Source organism: Tamandua tetradactyla, assembly GCF_023851605.1.
Source record: "Tamandua tetradactyla isolate mTamTet1 chromosome 15 unlocalized genomic scaffold, mTamTet1.pri SUPER_15_unloc_2, whole genome shotgun sequence".
In the NCBI taxonomy this organism is placed as follows: domain Eukaryota; kingdom Metazoa; phylum Chordata; class Mammalia; order Pilosa; family Myrmecophagidae; genus Tamandua; species Tamandua tetradactyla.
Window position 1 is genome coordinate 426679 of NW_027518245.1, and position 22408 is coordinate 449086.

Here is a 22408-nt window from a genome sequence, read left to right on the forward strand (position 1 = left end):
CTTTAGTGTGCCAGGTCCAGCAGGATAAGATTTCACATGAGTCAGGACCAGAATTTTTACAAGAAACCAGCTGGTGAGCTAGATGGCAGTGCCCCCATAGAGTTCCCAGATGAATTGGAACCCATTCTTCTAATTATTTCTGAATGTTTGCCATCCTAAAGCCCAAGCCTGAGAGGAACAGTCTGGGTTGTGTGCAGGTGAGGTGTTTTAGGCATACCTTTCATGGTATACTCATTTTACCTTGAGGACTGCCTGTGCCCTAGTTGTCTGACCCATGATTGGAAGTCCCCAGGTGCATGGAAATAGTCTTGAGGTAGTGGGAGACCTTGGGTCAATCTATATCATCCATGTCGTCTTCATCCCTTCACAGGAGTCTTGGCCTTTGGAAGATGAAGCTTCTCATCAGAATGTGCTCTAATGGTTAAGTGCCCTTCCCATACTCACCAAAATCATCATTTGATTGCTCAGAGTCAGAACTGATGTTAACAGATATGGTTGTCAGGAAGGATTCCCTCCACTGAAGAACGCTGATTACCAAAGTGGGAATTTTTAAGTCCCTTTTGATTACTCACCAGATAAGGACATTTTTCTTGTGTACCAAAAGGGGCACACATGAAATTTCAGCTGCCACCAGCCCAAACCAGAAGAACCAAAGTCCAAATGCCCTTTACCTGAAGACCTCCACAGAAAGGCCAAAACCTTGACCCAAAATATGGAGGTTCAGAGGTGAGAGGCTCACCCTCAGAAAACAGGGCTATCAGGGGGAGGACAGAACTCAAAGGGCTCTGGCCAGTTCTGTGCTTGATTCCAACAGCAGCTGTAGAGTCAGGCCAGTGGTGCCTTCAGATCCCACTTCTGACACCATGTAACATCAACCAAGAAATAACGAACTGGGCTGCAAGACAGCAACAATGTTTATTTCAGGTCTTAGACTTGCAATTAGTGGAGCACAGACTTAGGTAGCAACCCAAAGGGCATCCTTATTGGCATCTCAGAGAAGATATTTAAAGGAAAAAAAGAATATTGGATAAGCTGCTGTGGTTGATTGATATTTGGAGGGAGGGGGCAGGAGGACTTCAATTGTCCTTCAGTTTAGAAGTTAACTGAGTCTTATTTTGTAGCTTACTGAAAGTGTCCAAATGTCCTTGGGGATTTGAGGAACACTGCTGTTTACTATTTTGCCTACATTGGCAGTTGCAATATCTGGCCAAGGCCTAAGCATCATCTGCAGTATGATCTTTGAAGTTATTTAAAATCTTTTAGCCACAGACACTCTATTTTGTTTTATTTTTTTTAACAGTTCCAGCTCCAAACCTTACTCTTTGGTGAGCCTGGCTTGCATAAGCTCTCTGCCCCCGTACATGTGCTCCCATCCCTCTTAGCCTGCACCTGCTCAGCCTACTCTGAGTCCCTCTCACCTGAGCCAAGTGTGCTGCAATCCCCTGCTCACCTGGACAATGTATTCCCTGAGCTCCTGCTCACACCTGCCAAGCATGAACCAAATCCCTACTCACTTGGGCCAGATGTGCCCCAAGCCCATGTTCCCACCTGTGCAGATGCCATGAGGCCCTACTCTCCTAGACTAGGTGTGCCCAAGTCCCTGCTCACAGAAATGGAAGACTCACAGCCCCCTGGGCTCCCCAGTGTTGCCTCCCACTGGCATGGACCAGGACCTCTTGTCCTTCCTCAACTCTCCACATGTGGCTGATGGGCTGTTTCTGCTACACATCCTGGCCCATGTGGTTGCAACCTCCATTGACCCAGCTGACCCCAATGTCAGGTACAAAAAGAGCTATGGTGGGCTGGTGCTGAGCTTCAACTGCTCCAAACATGCCCACGTCACCCAGAATCAGTACTGCCACTTGTGTCAGGTCACTGTGTGAGTCCCACCCCACACCACCCTGGGCAGACCCTGATACTCTAAGAGTCCCCCAGCCACCTTGACACTGATGGCTTCCCTCCCTTATTAAACATGCAGAGATAAGGGCTTCTCTCCTCTATTAAAGTTGCTGAGCTGAGGACTGCCCTCCCCTGTTAAAGATGCAGAGCTGAGAAGTGAGCAGCACCTCAATGGGCGTGGGCATGGGGAGGGGCTGCAGCTGTTATCTTTGTAGTTCCAAAGAGCTACTTTCCTTGAAATGAGAAGTACTGGCCCTCAGATGTCCTTTTCTGGTGGACTCTGGTGCAGGGGACTCCCTTCCCTCATCCTAGAGCCTCAGGTAAGGGGCACACCCTTTTCCTTGGCATTCCAGGAAAGGAGCCTCTGTCCCCAGGGTCTGGTGGAGTCCTAGGACTTGAAGATGTCCTGGAACTGGTGGGCAGCCTCAGGTCTTGGTTGGGTGCTTTAGCCTGCAGAGTTCCAGGTAAGACCTGGCCCAGTCCAAGTTCTGGAATCATTGTTGCTTTGCCTCCTCAGGGGGCCTGGAGGGAGGATGGGGGTGGCCCCATTGTGACATACACTCAGGCACAGGGTCTTCACCCTGCCCTCTCCAGAACCAGGAAAGGCTAGGGTTATCACCTCCTAAGGCTCCACACCTCCATGATCAGGGCTGGCTGCCCTAAGGTACGCACACCCATCTTCCCCAGCCTTTTGAGACTCAGCAGCTCAGACTGTAGGAAATGGAGGTTAGGGGACAAAAGGTAACAGCAGGGAATAGAACGGGAATAGAGGGTTGTGCCCTGAATGCCAGGTCCTGAGCCCAACAAATCCAGCCATGTGTGGCTGAGGGGATGGGCATCCCAAATCCCCCTTTCATAAACCCATAAACCAAGCACTGCAGAGACTGCAACAAGTACATCGCTGGCTTGGACCACCATTACAAGTGGTCCAACAACTGCGTGGGCATCAGGAGCTATTGATGAGCCCCTGGAAGGGGTGGGGTGGAATCAGGGTCTTCCAGGGGATGGGGATGAGGGCAAAGCCAGGGTTCAAGGGGCAGTCTGGGAGCAGAAATGATGGGGGAAGTTTGGGTGGCGTATTGAGATGCAGGGGGGGAGGGCCAGCAGGGGGTTGGGGAGAGAGGAAATTGTGCTAATCAGAGTTGGAAGCTTTGTGGGGAGGCCTGACAAGTTGTGGGGGAGGGCTGCAAATAGGTGATGGGGGCTTGGGAGGAAGCAGCTAAGGGGTGGGAGAGACAAGCCATTGAGACAGGAGGCCTGAAAGCTGGGCAAGCATCAGGGATGGAGAGCAGCAGGGACAGCTGCCCATGTCCACTTCCCCACATGGCAGAGGATGGGCACCTCCATTCTGATGTCTCCTCGATGGGGTCTAGCTTTGACCTAGGTGGGGGCCTGGACATGTTGAGTCAAGCTGGGAGCACCCACAGCCTCTGCAGCTCTGGCCTTCTGGAGAAGGGCGTTGGGATGGCATGTCCCCTGTGAGTCCCATGGGGTGATCTGCTGTCATTAGACTTGGTTCCAGAATTATAAACTCTCCATAACCACTTAGGAAAACAAACAATGGAGAGGAAATCAGGGTTGGGTAGAAGGTCCTGATGTTTGAAGCCCAGAGGGCTAGTTACCTCTGTGGAGGAGATGGGCTCAATAGTGAGGACATGGTGGCCAGGGGAGGTGGGCACAGCAGAAAGGGCACAGTGGTCAGAGGAGGCAGACCCAGCACTGAGGACACAGTTGTTGGAGGTGATGGGCCCAGCACGGAGGTCATGGTAGCTGGAGGCAAGAGGTCCAGCAGGGAGGACACAGTAGCTGGAGGAGATGTGCCTGGCAGGGAGGTTGTAATTGCCAAAGGAAACAGGTCCAGCACCAAGGTAGTTGGCAGGGAGCATTTGTGCACTTTCTACCTGTGGTAAGGATGCTGAGTGCAGGAGAGAATCTGAGGACTGGCCCAAAGGGATGTTCAAAGGGACCAGGTGATGGAGACCCCCAGGTTCTCACATGTGACCCTCCATCTGAAGACTTGTGTAAAGAAATTTCAAAGCAGTTCTGAAAAGACAATGGACTCAGCTAAAATTGAGTGAATCCCACACCTGGGATGGTGTCACAAGGATATTTTCTGAGCTATGGTGCTGGTACGGAGACTGAGGAAGGGACTTTGGAGGCAGTTTGAGCACATGCTCAGGGGAGGAAACTTGTGCCACCCCACAACCCCTTCAACTTGCACCCTGAGATGTGCATTCTGGTCAGCAGATTGGCCCATCGATGTAGTTGTCCCAGACTGGGCTTCCTTTCACAAGTGGTTTTTCAGCTCTGTGGCTTCAGCTGTGGCTGGGCTCCTCTGCCTGATGGTGGTGATTGTGTACATATTAGTCCAGTGCATTGTGGGGCAGTGGGAGCTCTGCATGGACCCCCATTTTGCAGATGTATCGTGCCTCCCCACTTTGGGTACTCTGTGGAGTTGCTCCTGGATTTAGGGTTTCCTTCCTGCTGCCTGTCTAGACACAAGACTTCTGTAGAGGCACCCACCCATGCAGCCTTGTGTGGTGGAGCAGGGCAGGTGGAGCCAGAAGGCACTCTGATGTACCTCCCAGGCACTCACTCAGTAAGAGACCATGACCCAGGGCCCAGCTATAGCCCTCAGCTTCCCAGGTGCCAGGAGATGGGTGCAGGCTGGGTGCATGCCAGGCAGGTGCAGAAAGCCCAAGCTTCAGGAGGTGGCCAGTGGCTTTGTTTCTTCTGTTGTGGGGACATCTCTTCCTGCAATCCTTGTGGGGCAAAAAAGAGGGAGCTGTGTGGAATGCAGGCGTTGAGGAGGGGGCACCCACCTTTGATCACTGGGATGCTGTAAGCAGATCTCTTCCCCTGACTGCACTCTATTCAAAATTTGAGATGTTTTCAGTGGCAACCATCACATTTCACCACCTGCCCCTACCACAGTTTCAGGCACTGAATATTACCCCTTCATCCCAAGGCATGACCAGAAGGCTGTGGGTCTTTCCCACCCTTCTCAGGAGACTGGCAGCCCCTCCCCTCTGGATCTGCCCATGGAACACCTGCAGCCCTTCCCTATTTGGATCTGCTAATGGGGCACCTGCAGCCCCTTCCCTGGATCTCTCCAAAGATAACTGCAGCCCCTTTGTCTGGTGCTTGTTGCTGCAGACCTAACCCATTTATATATGAAAATCTCACCTTCTGTTATAACCAGTGATTCCAGGTGCACCTTGTTCCCTCCTGCCCTTGGCACGAGTCAAGCCCTCTGTCTCAGGAGCCCTTGTTCCTTTTATCATAAAATGGAAGTAGAGACAGTGGGCTACTCACTAAGCTGAATGGTTCATTGCACAGCTGCTCCCAGAACACATGGCAGACAGTGAAGACAAAGCATGGGGTTTCATTTTTCCTTTAGAGTTGTGATTTCACATTGCTATTTCTAGTTCATTTTAACTTTGCAGTGTTCTTAACTCTATAATGGTGTCATCTATTCCCAATCTTGATTCGTCACAGTATAAACATTTATCTGAGAATAGTTCTAGAATAAAAACACCCACTCCCTATGCTACAGAGAGCTCAACTATTTCTCTGTAGCATCTTGTGCTCTTGGAATGCTCCCCTTCAAGCATGTGCAGGAAAATGCCTAAGGTCTGGAGCCACTGGAAGACCTTCCTTCCACAGCTATGTCATGCAGTACCAGACAGTTTGTCTGATTGTCCTTGAGGGTACAGTTGTGCTGATGGCTGGTAGATCTGAGGTCATCAGCCATCAGACCTTCTAGTCTTATTCACAGTCAGCTCAGTCTCCAAAGACCTGAACAAGAGGTGCATTTCAGAACCATCTGGTCTATCTGCAATGGTTTGATGACAAAATACATGTCAAAATAAGGAGCTATACATAACAGGTGTTTGTCTGAATGAGGCATAAAGAACAACAATGTGCAGTGAATGCTGCATGCATCTGTAAGCCTCTCCATAGGAGAGTATAGACAGGAACAGGGATGGTGCACAATCTTTTATAACCCCTTCAGGAAATCACATATTACTACAATATAAAATTGGGGATTTTTTTCACTATTGTGTCAACATTTTAGTTTAATTCTATAGTATTTGATTAGTAACAAGAAAGTTTATCATTGGGCTGTTACCATTAGATGTTTCAAGCACTTCAAATTTCCAATGAGAAACTTAAACGAATGCTCCCTGCCACACATTTTGAATCTATATATTACAATGAAATATTCTGGGAAGGAAAGAGATGAGATTGATGAATCCAAACCTTCTAAACACATATGAACTTGGTCACAACAATGAAAAACAGCCATTCAGGGCTTTGGGACTCAACTAAAAGCCAACAACAAATTAGAAGCTTTTTGAGTAAGTACTGCAGGATTTTGTGGTCTTCTAGCCTGCACTCCTCCTATTTCTCATCCCCACCCTCCCACCCCAGTCTTGCAGTGAGAAGCATAGCTTACCAGTGTATGACTGCATGAGAAAAGCAGCAGTTTTGCTGTTAGAAGGTAACAACTCAATTTGGGGAAGGAAGGGAAAACCTGCAGTTTTGTCAGCTGAGAGTGGAAAGCTCGGTAGGAAATGATTTGGGAAAACCAGCAACTCTGCTAGCCCAAAGTTGCAGAAATTTAACAGAAATTCTAGAAACAAAAGTGTAAGATGGGCTGGATTAGATCTCAGCATATCCCTGGGTGACTGAGAAGTAGTGCACATGGGAGATGCCTGAGAATCTGGGGGAAGTAAAAGGTGAGGCACTCTTGAAACTGACTGAACTTTGATTGTGCTGCTCAACCCACATGCAAAGCCACTGGCAGAGTGTAGACACTTACAAACTGAAGGGGTTTGAGCACAAACACTCGGGCTCAAACCAACCCCTGACCTCTAAGCTATACAAACAAACCCTGTGGCAGCCTCTGGGGAGCCAGACTAAAAACTAAAAATCAGAATGAAATGATGAGCTGAGCTATCAATGCCACAGAGTATGGGGAAGACAAAAACAATAACAACAATTCTCAGAGTGATAAGTCAGATTCCAGAGTTGATTCAACACACTATCTAAAAATTCCAATGTTCAATGAACAATTGCAAGATACAAAGAAAGAAGAAACTCTGATCCATACACCCACACTTAGGAAAAAAATTAAGTCAATAGAAACTGACTCAGAGTGGGTTGAGATATTGGATTTAGCAGATAATAACTTACTACAGCCACTATAAATATGTTTAAGGAAGGAAAGGAAACAGTGTTCAAGGAATTAAAAGAAAGTCTGATAACAATGACTTAACAAGTGGGTAACTTCAGTACCTAAGAGCAACTATAATAAAGAAAAAAATTTTAATTCAGGAGTTGAAAAGTAATATAAGCTAATGGATTCTCATTAGACAGGCTCAGCACTAAATCTTAGATTGCAGGAGAAAGAATATGGATTTACATTAAAAGAAATTATATAATGTGAAGGACAGAAAGGAAAAAGAATGAAGAAAAGTGAACAGAGCATTGGAGACCTGTGAGTCAATTTCAAATGTACCCACATTATGGGCAAAGGGAGCCCCAGAAGTAGAAGAGAGTATCAGCAGAGAAAATACCTGAAGAAATAAAAATCCCAAAGTGTGATGATTGATATTAACAAGCAGATCAAGGAAACTCAATGCACCTAAGCAGGTCACAGATCAGGAATTTCACACCTGGGCATTCACAGAAGATGAGAAAGCCTTGAGGACAGAGTGAGGACAGCAGCTTATCACATTCAGAGGCAAGCATTGTGGTTGGTGGCTGCCACCCTTCAAAACCACATGGGCCAGAAGAAGCACACAGCCATCAACCAAGCCTGGCATGTTCAGAAAGCTTTATCACCAAAGTTAATATATGCAAATATTACTTCTTTGAGAAGATGGGCTTTGATTCCTTTCCTCTGGAGTGTGACTGGCTTAGTGGCATTTCCTGTGAGGAGAGTATGGAAAGGGATAAAATGGAACTGTGGAGTGAAGGCTTCTGCAGACACCAGCTGTACCAAGAAAGCAAAGCCAGCACCCCAGGAAGATGCATGTGGACAGCATGGAGCCTGGCCAAGATGGATGGTTTGGACTCCCACCTCAGTGGTGCTGGTCCCCCAAACTCACAGCCTTAGTCCAATCATGAGGAAGACATCAGGAAATCTCAAGCTGAGGGACATTGTACGAAAGAACTGATCAGAAACTGTTATCATCAAAACTGCAAGAAAAGATGAGGATGGGTTGAGAAGTGGTCAGGTTGAAGGAGACTGAGGAGATGTGAGAAGACTACACACCAAGGCATTCAGGAGACAGGACAACTCAGTGCAATGTGGCATTCTGGACTGGCAACTTCAACCTGAAGAGGACATGAGTGGTGAAGTCTGTCAAGAGTCTAGCTTAGTTCAGTTTATTGTAACAATTCTAACACCATATTTTTGACAAAGGTTCTAACATGAGAGACTCTGGGAGAAGGGAAATTTGACTCTGTACTATCTCAGCAAACTGAAGTAGTTTTTCTGTAATCTTATTTTTAGTTAAAAGTTTTAAAATATATATGAATTAAATGGATTCCTAGATTTTAAAAAAACTGCATTTGCTGCAAAATTTTCCCTGTAAGACATACGTCTTTTTTGGCTAAACGGGATGACACCAAATGGTAACAAAAGAACTAGAGGGGGGTAATATGCATGTGGGATGGTTTGGAGCCATGCAACCCAGAAACACACATTCTTAAAGCTAATCCATGTATGTGGAAATGCACCCTTTGAAAGAAGACCTTTTGATGAGGATCCTTCAGATAACATATAGCCCAGGATGGGTCTTTACCCTATTACTGAAGGCCTTATAAGGGAAGCCATGGAGAGAGAAAAAGTCACAGGAAGTAGCCAGTGGCTGAAGGTCAAGGGAACCCAGAGAGCAGGAGGCCAGGGAGGCTGTCATGTGCCTTGCCATGTGACAGAGGAGTCGAGGACCCAGGATCCTTGGCAGCCAGCCCCAGAACACCAGTCTTCAGGAAGAAAGTGTTACCTTAATAATACCTTGATTTGGACTTCTCCTAGCCTCAAAACTGGGCCAACAAACTCAAGCCAACCAATTACATGGTATTTGTTGTAGCAAAGAGGAAACTGAAATTGTGGGTGGCTGCAAAAATTGTGGGTGTATATTCACTTAATTTCTTAAAATGTATAAAGTACCACTACTCAAAATTGACTAATAACGAACTTGAATTTTGGGTAAGGAAAAAAGTCAATACTGACATCTTTTTCATTTTATGAATTTTTGTTTATCTCCACAGCAAAAAGATGAGAGCTCCAGTTCATCTTATCATAAGTAAGTTTGAAAGTTTGTGGGAGCACATTCATTTATTTGAAAAAAATAGCTAACTTCTTTCCTAACTCAATTTACTTAGGAAAATAAATCATTGACTATGGGGAGTTTAAAATAATATAGTATAATGAATAGAAAGTAAAATTATTTCAGTCAAGGTCAGTGATAATTCATTAACCCAATTTGCACTGGTTTGCCCAAACTTCAGAAACTGTTGTCATTGTCCCCTTGCCCCTTTCCCCACCATCCTCTCTTGCTGCAGTGCCCTGGACCCATCCAGACCCATACTGAATCCACCCTCCCTACTTGCTGAGCTGCTTTCCTTCTTCCTAGTCCATCATCCATGACCTCTGCACCTCACTTAGATTGGAGGAAGGTCTTAAAGACTGCTCTAATTCTTAAGGATTATCAACATGACCCATTCTCAGGGCTGGCTAAATAGAGGACCCCAAGGCCAAGTGTGTGGTGGCCAGTGTTCCTGTCTCTCAGGATGGTGGGCTTTATCAGAATGACTCACCAACACGCCAGTGCAGAGCCCATGCAGCAAGCATCTTGGGATCACAGACAGCCATGGGCTCATCCTTCTGACAGCCTTCAGTGAGCCTCTTTCTGGTGGTCACTGGCAGCTGGTTTATTGGGAGTGTCTCTTTTGACCTGCTTGCCTGTTATGGAATATCAAAAGGAATGCAGGCTGAGACATAGCCAGCCAGGGAGTTGTCAAACAGGGAATGGGTTCCCACCTTCAAAGGTACTTCCTGCCTGTTTTAAAGAATTTTACTCATTTAAAGTCTACCCAGGATCTTGTAGGGGTTTTATTTTGCATATGACAAAGTTCCACAAATCAGTGGCTCTAAACAACACACATTTATTTATCACCCCGTTTCTGGGTGGCCTTAGCAGGGCCTTCTGGACAGGACTTCACCAGGCAAAAATTGCACTCTTCTCAGAGCCGCATCCCTTCTTGAAGCTGCTAGGGAGAGCCACTTCTGAGTTCATGCAAGGGCTGACAGAAGACCCCTTCTTCCCTGATTTCATGTGGCCACTTCACTTGGAGGCCAGAAAGTGGGTGGGCCCTCCAGGCTGTTGGCTGCCACCACCTCTCACCTCTGCATCTGTAGGTTATGGTGACGGCACTTGGCTGCCCCACCTTAGAATTTTGGAGCACACAAAGCCTTATCAGCCTGCAGCAGTTTAACTGCCAACTGCCCCTTCCCAACTGTCAGCCCTCTGCCTTCTGTCTTCCAGTCCTCAGCCCCTTGAGTGACCCAGGACCATGGTCCCTGACCTCTGCCATGACCTGTGTCCCCATCATGACCCCACTCATCCCTAAATGTCTCCTCACTGCCAAATCCAGGACCTTTGGCTGGCAGGCTCTCACCCTGACTGGAAGGCACCCAGCACCATCCAACACCTCACCCAGGAGTCTCCTGGGTTGACTCCTTCCCCAGACCCATTTTCTGACTCCAAGACACCTGTGGTCATGAAGTCGGGCACACCCCATGCTCTTGTCCCTTCATGATGTCCGGAGTCAAGAGTAAGCTATCCACCCACCTGCCAAGTTGTTCTGCTGGTGGTGCTGCAGGGTGGACGCCCATATCCTTTCTGTGTTCCACTGAAAGTGGACATGGGATGCTTAGGCTGTTGTAGGTTGTGTGGCATACCTGCCAAACTAGACCTCATAAACTGAGCTGCATAAACTGAGAATCTATGTGGGGCCACATAGCTGCACTCAGGGAGCACAGATTCAGGGTGCTCCCCACATCATGTCCCCTCCTGGCACTCCTAAGGAAGGGTTTTAAAGGAAAAGAATGTTAGACAAGCTGTTTGTGCTTGTTGAATATTGGGGTGCCCCAAACAGCCTTAGACTAGAGAGTTAACTGAGTTCTTTATTTGGGGGTTGTTTCTGGATGGGGTGTCCATGGATTTTGAAGACACTGCTGTCTGGGGCGCTGCATCCTCTGCCAGGCTGTGATCTCTGCTGAGAACTGCTTAAGCACCACCTCCAGGATGGCCTTGACTCCATTTCAAACCTTTTAGCTCTAATAACTGTATTTTGTTTGATTTCTTTAAACATTTCTCCCTTTTGAGCAAAATCCTACTCTGAAAGCATCATGGATCAACATTTGGTATTAATTCCTTGGTGCCAGGGAGGCTCATCCCTGGGAGTAATGTCCCACATAGGGGGAAAGTAGCGAATTTATTTTCACAGTTTGGCTTACAAAGGGCTTTGGAGACTACCCTTGATGAACAGGATGGCTTTCAGGGATGACTCTAAGGCATTACTTATAATTGGGCTTAGTTTCATCAGTACAAAAAATAAATTTCCTAAAAAGTGCAAGCTTCCAGATCGAGGGCTTGGTGTGTTAGCTGGCTCAGGAGGTAATGGTGGTTGTTCTGGAGATGAGAGAGAATAGGAGATATTGTGGTGATGGTAACAGTAAAAAAAAGAGATTAGCAAAAGATTTAGATATGCTACAAGTCCAGTCTCCCTGGGATCAAAGATTTATCCAATTACATAAGTCTCAGGACTCAGGGATCCCTAGTACATATAACTAGTGACCTGTCAAATTCACATAACTAGAGACCTTAATAACAGTCACCTCTTGAATGACCTCAACTCCATTTGAAATCGCTTGGGCACAGTCACTGTATCTTTTTGTCATTCTTTTTACACCCAGTGGGGCTCCAACAGCCTCCAAGGGAATTCTGTTTTTGAAGGGCTGCATATAAAGGGGAAACACCAATAATGGTCCTTGTGGGAGCTTTGCATTAGTTATGAGCTCTCTCCCCAAAGAAAAGCCTTCTGCTGACATGTTTGCCTTTTCCCTCCTCCTGCCTTCCTAGTGGAGACAAGTCTAAGGAGGTTTTGTCCTCTCATCAGTACCTGGTCTGTACACAACCAACAGCGTACACCCAGGGAGCTCCTTGCCCCTGCAGGTAAGTGGAGAGCTGGCAAGACCACAACTAAAGCATGGGTCCCAACTGCTTGTCTGACTGATGCCTTGGTAGGGACCAAAGGATGCTGCTCAGACTGGAACAATTCTAGCAGGTGATTGAGGAAAAGTAAAAGAAGAGATGAGAGAATACTCCTACTATAAGACTGCGTGAGAGAGGGAAAATGACAAGACACATAGCAGGTGTGCTGAATGGAAGTGGGTCACCAAGACCTGAGCAGAGTGTGGTAACAGTGGCAGAAGTTTTGGAACTCACTGAACATGAAGTGGTGGGTGGAGGGTCACACGGCCAAGGTCACAAGCGCCCACAATGCCAGGGTCTGAGGTCATGGATCTGTGGGTGCGATCTGTACCATTTCTTCAAATTTTCTGTTTGAATTATCCATAATGAAAGATGGGGGAAGAACTGAGTGTGGGAAACAAATAGGGAATGAAGATGATCTGTGTGTGTGCAAGTATATGCAATCCTGTGCACATGTGTGTCCCTGCATGTGTACATGGGTGTGATTATGTGCACACACATTGTAGGGGTCTCTGAGGGATACACCCTCCCCAGCACCAACCCCCAGCTCTATCCACCTGCAGACTGGTCCCATTTGCTTTCTCTCCTCCTGGGAGTCCTCAGAGTTTCTTCTGGCCACTGTTTTCCTTCTTTTATTAAGTAGCAGATCAGGGAAGAGTGAACATAGCATATGATAAGTTCCCATTTTGATTTAGAAGACTCCTAGTAACATTTTATGAATCAGTTTTTCAAAACTTTCAAAGAAAACTTTGCCCAGTTCCAGTGTACATTTACTCCCCAAGCTGAAAGGAGGCACATCCTGGCCCTACGGCAGGTCTGAGTAGAAACTGGAGTCATTCCTGTCCACTGCAAGCTGCATGGGGCAATGATGCCATCAGCTAGCTGGCAAAGGAAGCATCAGGGCAAGGAACACAGAATCTGCCTTCCAGAAGTGGACATTAAATGGCTTGGGTTCTTTGGTGTCCAGAACCCACTGCATGCAAGCAGGCACTGCATAGGAGATACATCCTGTGGAGACCACTGGGTTGTTCCTTATTTTTAATTTATTTTAATTTTTTTTACATGGGCAGGCACCGGGAATCGAACCCAGGTCCTCTGGCATGGTAGGCAAGCATTCTTGCCTGCTGAGCCACCATGGCCCGCCACTGGGTTGTTTCTGAGCCCTGCAACCCCCTATGGTCATTCTGGGCTCCCAGATGGGCTTCTTGGCTGCCTTGAGACCTTCTTACTCATTAAACCAAGGCTGTGTGTCTCTGCTGTATGTACATTCAGAACAAGCCACCATCCTAAACCCGTGTGGCCACATCACTATCTCCACTTTATGGTCAGTGTTTCTGAAACCTGAGAGGCAAGCTGCCAAGGCTGCACATGAATCCAGGGATGGGCCTGGTCTCTTGACTCCAGAAGGCCCTGTTGCTGCCATATTTTGCCCACTTTGGCTGAATAACCTATGCAGCATGTTTTCACAATGTTTCTCTCTACAGAGTGTGGTGGATCAACATGAAACAGGGTCTCTGGACAGCAAAGGTATTAGACATGAAAGCCTAGCCACAGGTAAGTCATTCCTGAATTTGGGTCATGCTGAGATCAATCCAAGTGTAATTCTCTAAAGCATAACAATATTTCCTAAAAAAAAGTCCAAGGCTAGGACATTTGTCATTGATCTTTGTTTCCATGCTGGTGGTGACCCTGAAATGCCCAACACCCTGGCCATCTCTGCTAGGGTGCACTGTGAGTGAGCATACAAAGTGTAGAGCCAGGTGGACACTGTGCATTGCAGATGCTCATCTCACACTTATCCTTAAGTCTGTGCTGAGGATTGTTGTTGTCGGGTCTCCTGACCTAAGAACCCTAACAAGCAATCAATACCTGCAACTCAAGACCCCTTTTGTGAAAGGCTTTCCACCTGCCTGTCCCAGCTGTCTGCTGAAACCCTTAAAAAGATCTGCACAATTCCAGGAGAAGTAACATGATTGCAGTGGGCATCAGCTCCCAGAACCAATGAGGAAATTCACTCTCAGGCCAAAGGAATTAGCCACACATACATGTGCATGCACATGCACACACACACACTTACACTAAGTAAGCAATGTCTGACATGGCAATTGAGTGAGCCTGATCACCTGGGAACCTGACCCATTCTCCCCTCCCCTGCTCCAGTTGAGGCAGATGACATGGGACAATGAGGCAGAGGGTCTCAGAACCTCCCTCTGCAGATCATGTTGTCTGGAGGAAAAGTCAGCTACTTCACCCCACCTGCCCTACCTGTGCCTTTATTCTCACAGCCTTTAGAGAAGATCCCCAATAAAAACTAACTGGATGGGAAGAAGGGAGCTACAACATGCCCTGATGGCATCTTCCTGTATGAAAAGCCCTATAAGGGGATCAAAAGCCAAGCACCTCATAACCTGAGGTTCCCTGTACCCTGGACAGCTTCCAGGGCAGGTCAGAGTCACAGGTCCCTGGAAGGGTAAGGGTTTCCTCTCAGCAGGATGGCCTGAAAACTTGAGAAGACAATCCACCTAGGATAAGACTGTGGGCCTACAGCCTCATGGAAATGCTGTGAAAGCTGAAGGGAAGAGAGCCCCAAGAAGAGCCACATTATCCTAAAGGTTGCCTATCATTTTTTTTAATTAAAGTTTTTATTGTATAGTATAGCATATACACAAAGTGAAGAAAAAAGCAGTTGTTTTCAAAGCACTCTTCAACAGAGTTATGACAGATCCCAGTTTTTCATGGGCCACCATGATTCTCTGTTGTTTTCTTCTAGCTTCTCCAGAATATAGGAGGCTAGAAGGCATAAATATGTTTTTATCATCACAATTGACTTTTTAAATTTTTTTTGTGAAAAATAACATATATACAAAAAGCAATAAATTTCAAAACACAGCACCACAATTAGTTGCAGAACATATTTCAGAGTTTGGCATGGGTTACAATTCCACAATTTTATGTTTTTACTTCTAGCTAATCTAAGATACTGGAGACTGAAAGAGATATCAATTTAATAATTCAGCAATTATATATTCATTTGTTAAATGCTATCTTCTCTATATAACACCACCATCAACTTTGATCTTTTTATCCCTCTCTTTAGGTGTGTTTAGGCTATGGCCATTCTAACTTTTTCCTGTTGGAAGGTTCTGTCACTAATATGGGATAGGAGATGGAACTCTCTGATGTTCTGGAGAGGCTGGGCCCTCTAAGTTTCAGGAGTTATCTGGTCCAGGGAATCATCTGGAGGTTATAGTTTTCTAGAAAGTTACTTTAGTTCATGGAACACTTGTGGAATCTTATATATTGCCCTAGGTCTTTAGGATTGGCTGGAATGGTCCTGGTTGGGGTTTGGCAGGTTATGATAGGGAGCAGTATCTAACTGAAGCTTGTTTGAGAGTAACATCCAGAGTAGTATCTCAACTCTGTTTGAACTCTCTTTACCACAGATACTTTACTAGTTACACCTCTTTCCCCCTATTTGGTCAGGAGAGAATTGTTGATCCCTTGACACCAGGGCTGAACTCATCCCTAGGAGTTATCTTCCATGCCACCAGGAAGACTTTCAACCCTGGATGCAATGTTCCACATAGGTAGGAGGGCAATGATATCACTTGTAGAGTTAGGCTTAGAGAGAGTGAGGCCACATCTGAGCAACTAAAGAGGTCCTCCAGAAGTGACTCTTAAGTTTACCTATAGGTAGGCTAAGCTTCTCTGCTACCTACATAAACTTCACAAGAGTAAGCCTCAAGATCAAAATCTTGGCCTATAGACTTGCATGTCCCTAAAGTTTGGCACAATATCCAGGGATTCCCTGAAGGTAAAGTTTAGTAGTTTCATATTTTTTCTCCCACCCCTCGAGGGACTTTGTCAATACTTTTTTATTATCTGCTTAATATACTGTAGGATGTATCCAGGCATTTCATTAAGCTATGCAGGATTAAATATCTCTTTCTTATTCTGGGCTCCCTGTTTTTCAACTGTTCAAATGAGCTATAGATAGGTTGAGTTTATGTGATGTACAAAATTTAGGTTTCAGACCAAATAAAACTTTCTTCTTTTGGTCTCAAAGAGCACATGTGATTCTAAAATATAGACAATGTGTTCTTTACCCCTGTGTTCTGAATTACTTTAACCCCAACCTGATCATCTTTGTTCTTATTTCTAAATATCAGGTTATATATATATATATACATGAGACTCTCAAAATCCAAAAAATAATAATTACCACTCTAGACTAAATGTGTATGCTATAAAAGCTTACATTCTAGGTCCCTGTTTTCTTATAAGCATTTTCTAAAGGAGGCCATACCATAATTGTTCTTCCATTTCTGACTTATTTTATCTCACCAAATGTACCATGTGTTTATTCACATCATTGCATGCCTCACATCATTCCTTTTTGTAGCATCAAAACATTTGATCATATGTATACACCATCATTTGCCAATCTACTTCTCAGTCAGTATATTCTTCAGCCACCTGCATTCATCAGGCATCACATATAGTGCCCAAAGTTCAGAGTCCATCAACACTCAATTTTAGATAATTTAATTGTTCCCAAGAGAAAATCAACCAATATACACACCACCAAAAAATAGGAAATCTAAACCTCCTCTTAACTCTTGTCCCTCCCCCATCATGTACCTGTCATTGCTGTGGTAGTGCTGTTTTCCTTTTAAACATAGCCCACAGCATACAATAGCAGTTTCCCCCTGTATCCTGTAAATAAGCACGATTTGTGCATGAATCAAACCTTTGAAGTAGTTCTTGTAAGAATGATTTATTTTTCTAGTGTTAATCAGTGGGACACATAGGTTCATACAACCCCTTTCAATCTTGTTCACCTTCAATATGGTAATATTACTTATAGACCCATTAGAGAGCCATTTTCACTTCTACCTCTTCCCTTACATTGGAGTTCAACCTCATTAGCTAATCATTCACCCATGTCTAGCTTCTGTGTAATTCTAAATCCAATATATTCTGCACTATAAGCCTCTGATTTTACCTTTACCATGGTCATAAAAGTGGAATCATAAAGTATCTATTCTTTTATGTCTGACTTATTTCACTCAGCATTATGTCCTCAAGGCTCATCCATCATGTCATGTGCTTGCTTCAGGACAATATTTCATCTTACTGCTGCATAATATTCTATCATATATATGCCACATTTTGTTAATCCACTCATCAGTTGATGGACATTTGTTTTGCTTTCATCTGTAGGAGCAAGGGTAAAAGCAAGACCTGCAGAATTTGTTGGGAGCAGCTGGCGTCAGAGTGGTGGTGGCAGTAAACTGTGGAGATTATTATCTGCTTTATGTAGAACATTCTGGGAGGAAGAGAATGTTTGTTTACTCCAAATGGTTATGTTAAGTATGAAGGAAGAGAGCACTGGAAGATAAGCACTCTGTTTCCTCAGGAAATGCATGCATGCCTTTTGTCACCCTGCAGTATATAGGCAGGATATGGTTAAGCATAAAGTTGTCTGTTGTCTGTTATGGCTGATCTTCACACCCCCTGATCCTGACTGTTTCTTTCTTTCTCATCATTCCTTAATATCCTTTGTGCTCTGGTCTCCGTGGAAGAAACATTCATCTTTTGGTAATTGTGAATAATGCTGCTATGAACATCAGCATGTAAATGGTTGTGTCATTCCTTTCAGCTCTTCTGGGTATATACCAAGTACTGCTATTGCTGGGTCATAGGGCAACTTGATATTTACTTTCCTAAAGAGCCACCAAACTGTCTACCATAGTGGCTGCATGATCATACATTCTCACCAGCAGTGCATTTGTTTTAATTTCTCCACATTCTCTCCAACCCTTATAGTTTTCTGTTTAATAGCAGCCATTCTTACAGTTGCAAAGTGGTATCTCATTGTAGTCTTGATCTGCATTTCCCTTATACATGCTCATCTTTTGATACTAAAATTTTTTTTTAAGAATTACTACAGATTGGGGAAGACAGATAGTTGGGCCCATAGGCCATCTGACTTCCTGCCTCATGCCCAGCAATAAACTCTTTCTCTCTTTTAAAACCTTGTTGTCCCAGACATTGGTCATTTGAGACATTGGGCAGAGAATCCACCACCTTTGATTGGTATCACAACTGAGCTAAGAGGGTGATCTCAAGTCCTCAAGCTGAGAATATAATATAGAATAAATCTGGACTGGTCATGCCAAGGATCATTTTACACTGAAGAATTGCTCTTCATCCTATTTCTCCAAGACTTTACACAAATAAAAGAAAAAAGCTCCACATTCAAAAAATGAGTACATAGAGACAAAGCACTGTGAGTGAGGAGCAGACTCTGTTGCAGACACAGTCACATGAATGCTGCTGAACTGGGCTCATAGGCACTTGGCCCTGCCACAAGAAGGAGTTCAAGGGCACAGCACAGAAGGAGCAAGATGCCATTAAAGAGTGAAAAGTCACACGAATGTGGGAGACTACTTCTCATACATAACTGATAAAGTATTGGTATCCAGAATACAAAAAGGTTTATGGTTCAAGGAGAAGAAAAATAAAGAAATGATTGAATGGCATATCCCAAAAGAGGATCCCAAATGGCCAAGAAACATATGAAAAGTGCTTAACCATTTGTGCCATTATATAGGGAAAGCAAAAAATTAAATATTTGAGAACAAAGCCCTGGCCAGGAGGAGGGGAGTAATGGAGATGACCCCTCATGCTGGGAGCATTTGGCATGACCCACCCACCCTGGGAGCAGGAGTTGCAGTCCTGGGGGGAGGGTGGTATCAGAGAACTGACTGCCTGGGTGTCAGGTGAGTAACATGCATCACAGCACTGCACATTGGCACCTCAGGCCAGGTCAATGGAAATGCCCATTGCAGAGACTGGACAGTAAGCAGGGGACAGTGTACAAGGAGATACTACAGTACACTGAAGTGAAGGAAACACAGGTCGGCACTTGCACTTGCTGGTGTCTCAGACCTTCCCCCAGCCTCTCACCCTGATGTTTCCTTTCCTCTGCAGGAGGTGATCCACCGGTTCCAATTGAGGGCTCCTCATGATGGAGCCCTTCAACTCAGACACCCTGCAGAGGCCCCTGCTCCCAAGAATAGCAAACCCCAGCAGCCACAGTCCATCAGCACCTGAGTTCTGGGAAACCATCCAGTGGGCCACAAGTCCCAGAGCTTGGGATCAAATGCTGGTGCCAACAAGCCTGAGAAGCTAAGCTTCCAGTTGGGGTGTGACCTCCAGTGGGACCCATTGCCTGAGTCCAAAGAGGCTGAGCCTGTGAGTGGGGACTCAGCTGCCAGTGGGGATATGCCATCCAGCCATGCAGCTGCAGACTTGCCTGCTGCCCAGAGTGAGGTCAGGATTGACCTGTCCCCTGTCCTGAGCCTGCACACATCTGTGATCATCCCATGGATGATGAACTGGAGTCTGTGGTCATCCCCATGGGAGATGACATTGGGATTGGAGAAGGGGATCTGTCTGTTTTCCAAGTGCAAGAGCAGCTTCAAGGAGCTCTGAGAGCTCTGTGCCAAGTCCCACCCAAGTCCTGGAGGGCCAGGAGAGGAGATCCCAGAGGGAAGGGACCCTGCACAGGCCTCTTGGCTCCTAAGCCAGTAGTTGAGAAGAGAAGGACCTTTAGCTGCCATTTTCATGTCAGGCTAACTGGGAAGAGTTTAAGATTTTATTAAGCTCTATGCTGTATTCAGCTTAGTGCCATGTTCCCTTGCCTACCCTCCTAGGACCTTCTACTGCCCACTGTTCTCACCTGCAGGCTTGGGTACCCAAACTCCAGCTCCTCTACTGTGCAGGCACGGGGCAGGGCCCTTGCCTGTGGATGTGTCTGGGCTGAAATGAGACTAAGCGGGTCATGAGCTAGCAGAGTACATTCCTGGTGGGTGTGTACTTGCCCACCACCAGCCTCCTCTCCAGAGGTACTTCTAAGGCTGGGGTGCTTCCTCATGGGGGTGTCACCTCCTTCAGTCCCCCAGGTGCCCTCCCTTTCCAGGTGCTAGGGCCTCAGAGTGGCCCTGCTACACCTCCAGGGTGGATGTCTGCCTGTCTCCATGTCCATATCTATATGTCTACGTTTGAGTCCACATGCACCAATTGTATCTCTGTAAAGGGTCTTAGTGTTAGAATTGGCTCACACTGTGGGGATGACATGTCTGAGACTTGTAGGTCAGATCTGCAGGAATCTTGAGGTGGAATTTTCTTCCCCAGGATGTCTCACTTTGCTCCTCAGGCTTTCACCAGATGGGATGAGGTGACCACATTTTCAAGGGCATACTTAAACTCAGCCAATTGTCATGGTTAACCATGCCAGCCAAATACCTCTGAGCACCAGCAAGGTCAGTGTCTGATCAAACAACTGGACACCATGGCCCAGCTCAATGGATGCATGGAATTCACCATCCCAAGCACCTTCCTCTAACTGGAAATTCTCCAGAGGGGTTCTACAGAGTAGCCCACATACTGCAGCCTCTCCGAGGGGGTCAGTCCTCCTGGAGGGTTCCCACACCCCTACCTCTCATCTTCACTGTTCTGTCACACTCCACTTCCCACTGCACCTTTCCAAGCTGAATTTGTTCAGACAACCAGTGTTTGTCTCCATCATGGTGGAGGAACAGGGCCTGATGCAAATATGGTGACCACTTGACCACCATGAGTGGCCCAACTCACAGCCCACCTCTGACAGGAGTGAGACCATTGTATTTATGTGAAGAGTGTGGAGTCTATGTGTTCTGAAAATTGAGTGGACAGTCTACTTTTTCACTAATAGGAGTCCAAATGAGGAAGGTGCCAATTATCCTATTTGTATGGTGAATAAATTCCAAGCCACAGCAGAGCTTAGTGCTATGTAACCTTAAAGAGAAACTGAGTCACAGAGGAGCTGGTTTGGAGAGCCAACACCCCTGCCTGTTCTCTCTCCCAGACTTATAAAACTCATTTCCCAGTGTCTGGAGTGGGAGATGTTTCAGTGACAAGAGTTTGAAAGAATAAATCTTTGGTGGAGATGGCCTGAAGGTGGGAAGCAAAAAGTCTTGAAGGGGAGGGGGTGGACAGACACAGGACTCCATGACATGGGGTGGGGGCTGAGATGCCCCAAGGCCTTGGTGGACCACATGGGCTGAGGGTCAGTTTCCACCCAGCACCTGTCATCCTTCTCCTGGATGAGCCCTCAACTTCCTGCTCCCTCTGAGGGGTCCCTGATCTCAGACATGCTGGAAATCAGTCCTGCAGCTCCGCCTGTGGTGAGATTCCACCCATGGGAGGACAGAGCATAGGAGTGCCTGCTCTGGTTGTTCAGGGATCAGCTCTACTGAACACCAGAGGGGAAGAGGCTTGGGGTGGGGCTGTGTTTCTAAGATGCCTGGGGCAGGCTTCCTAGAGAGGAGGCCTGGAGAATGGATGCCCTGCACCCCCATGCCCAGGGCATCTGACAGGTACTCTAGTATTTCCGGGCAGCCCCAGAGCGGCCCAGCCCTCATAGCTTCTGAATATTCCACCCCTCCCCCCAACTCCAACCTCCCATCCCCCCCGCCGCCCACACAGAGCTCACCGCAGGGTGGGAGCAGCAACAACCTGAGAAAGAAAAAAAGGGGGAAATCGGAACAGAACAAAGGATCACGGTTTTGCATACAGGCAACAAGGGAGACCCACGGAATTGGTGGGGAGTAGGATGTCTGGAGCCAGGGTGGGCCCAAAGAGGGAACCTGCCGGGTGAGGGGTAGGGGCAGGGGTTTCAACCCTCTACAGCGGGACGACGAGGCAACAACTCCCCGGGCCCGGGGAAGGGCGCAGTGGGGGGAGGCTGTGCTCCCTCGGGCCCCCCCCATCACTCGCCACACCCTGCCGCTGCGCTACGAGCGCTCTGGGTCTGTGGCTCTCGCGCGGGCCCAGGCCCCACCGCCCCAAGACCCTGGAGTCACTAATCCCGCTCGCTCCGTGGCTGCTTGATGGCCCGAAACCTCAGGCAGTGAGCCCCAGGCGCGGCCAGGAATCGTCCCGCACCGATCCCATGTCCTCGGCGCTGAGCCCCGAGCCCTCTCCTCCCAGCCTCCCCAGCCCCACTCTGTGACCACACCCAGGGTTGAGCCTTGACCCCAGCTCCAGCCTTGCCCTTCCGAGCGCGACTAGGCCGCGCCCACGCTCTCAAGCGCTCTCGGCGGCGCATCTTCACCAGTATCCTGCGCTGCACCAGTGGCACCCAGGGCGACCAAGTACTGCCTCCGGCC

The 22408-nt window shown here is 46.9% G+C and overlaps 1 protein-coding gene and 1 long non-coding RNA gene across 5 annotated transcripts; one reads left to right on the top strand and one right to left on the bottom strand.

Annotated features, from left to right (window-relative positions):
• Window positions 1-775: 775 nt before the first annotated feature.
• On the bottom strand, window positions 776-11025 carry LOC143672770 (uncharacterized). Of its 3 annotated transcripts, XM_077147284.1 has the most exons (4): window positions 10767-11025; window positions 9733-9877; window positions 5086-5173; window positions 776-4661 (listed from the first exon to the last, which is right to left on the bottom strand). In XM_077147284.1, exons 1-4 carry the CDS (start codon window positions 10893-10895, stop codon window positions 4604-4606), a joined length of 420 nt encoding a protein of 139 aa, XP_077003399.1. In that variant the 5' UTR covers window positions 10896-11025; the 3' UTR covers window positions 776-4603. The 3 variants fall into 3 exon arrangements, 1 of the variants encoding a protein (XP_077003399.1); XR_013170017.1 differs by lacking the exon at window positions 5086-5173; XR_013170018.1 differs by lacking the exons at window positions 5086-5173; window positions 10767-11025 and adding an exon at window positions 10320-10368.
• On the top strand, window positions 10468-21180 carry LOC143672771 (uncharacterized). 2 transcript variants are annotated; one of them, XR_013170019.1, is made up of 4 exons: window positions 10468-10749; window positions 12060-12152; window positions 13676-13745; window positions 19188-21180. It is a non-coding gene; the product is annotated as an uncharacterized LOC143672771 (long non-coding RNA). The 2 variants fall into 2 exon arrangements; XR_013170020.1 differs by lacking the exon at window positions 19188-21180 and adding an exon at window positions 17415-18073.
• Window positions 21181-22408: the final 1228 nt, after the last annotated feature.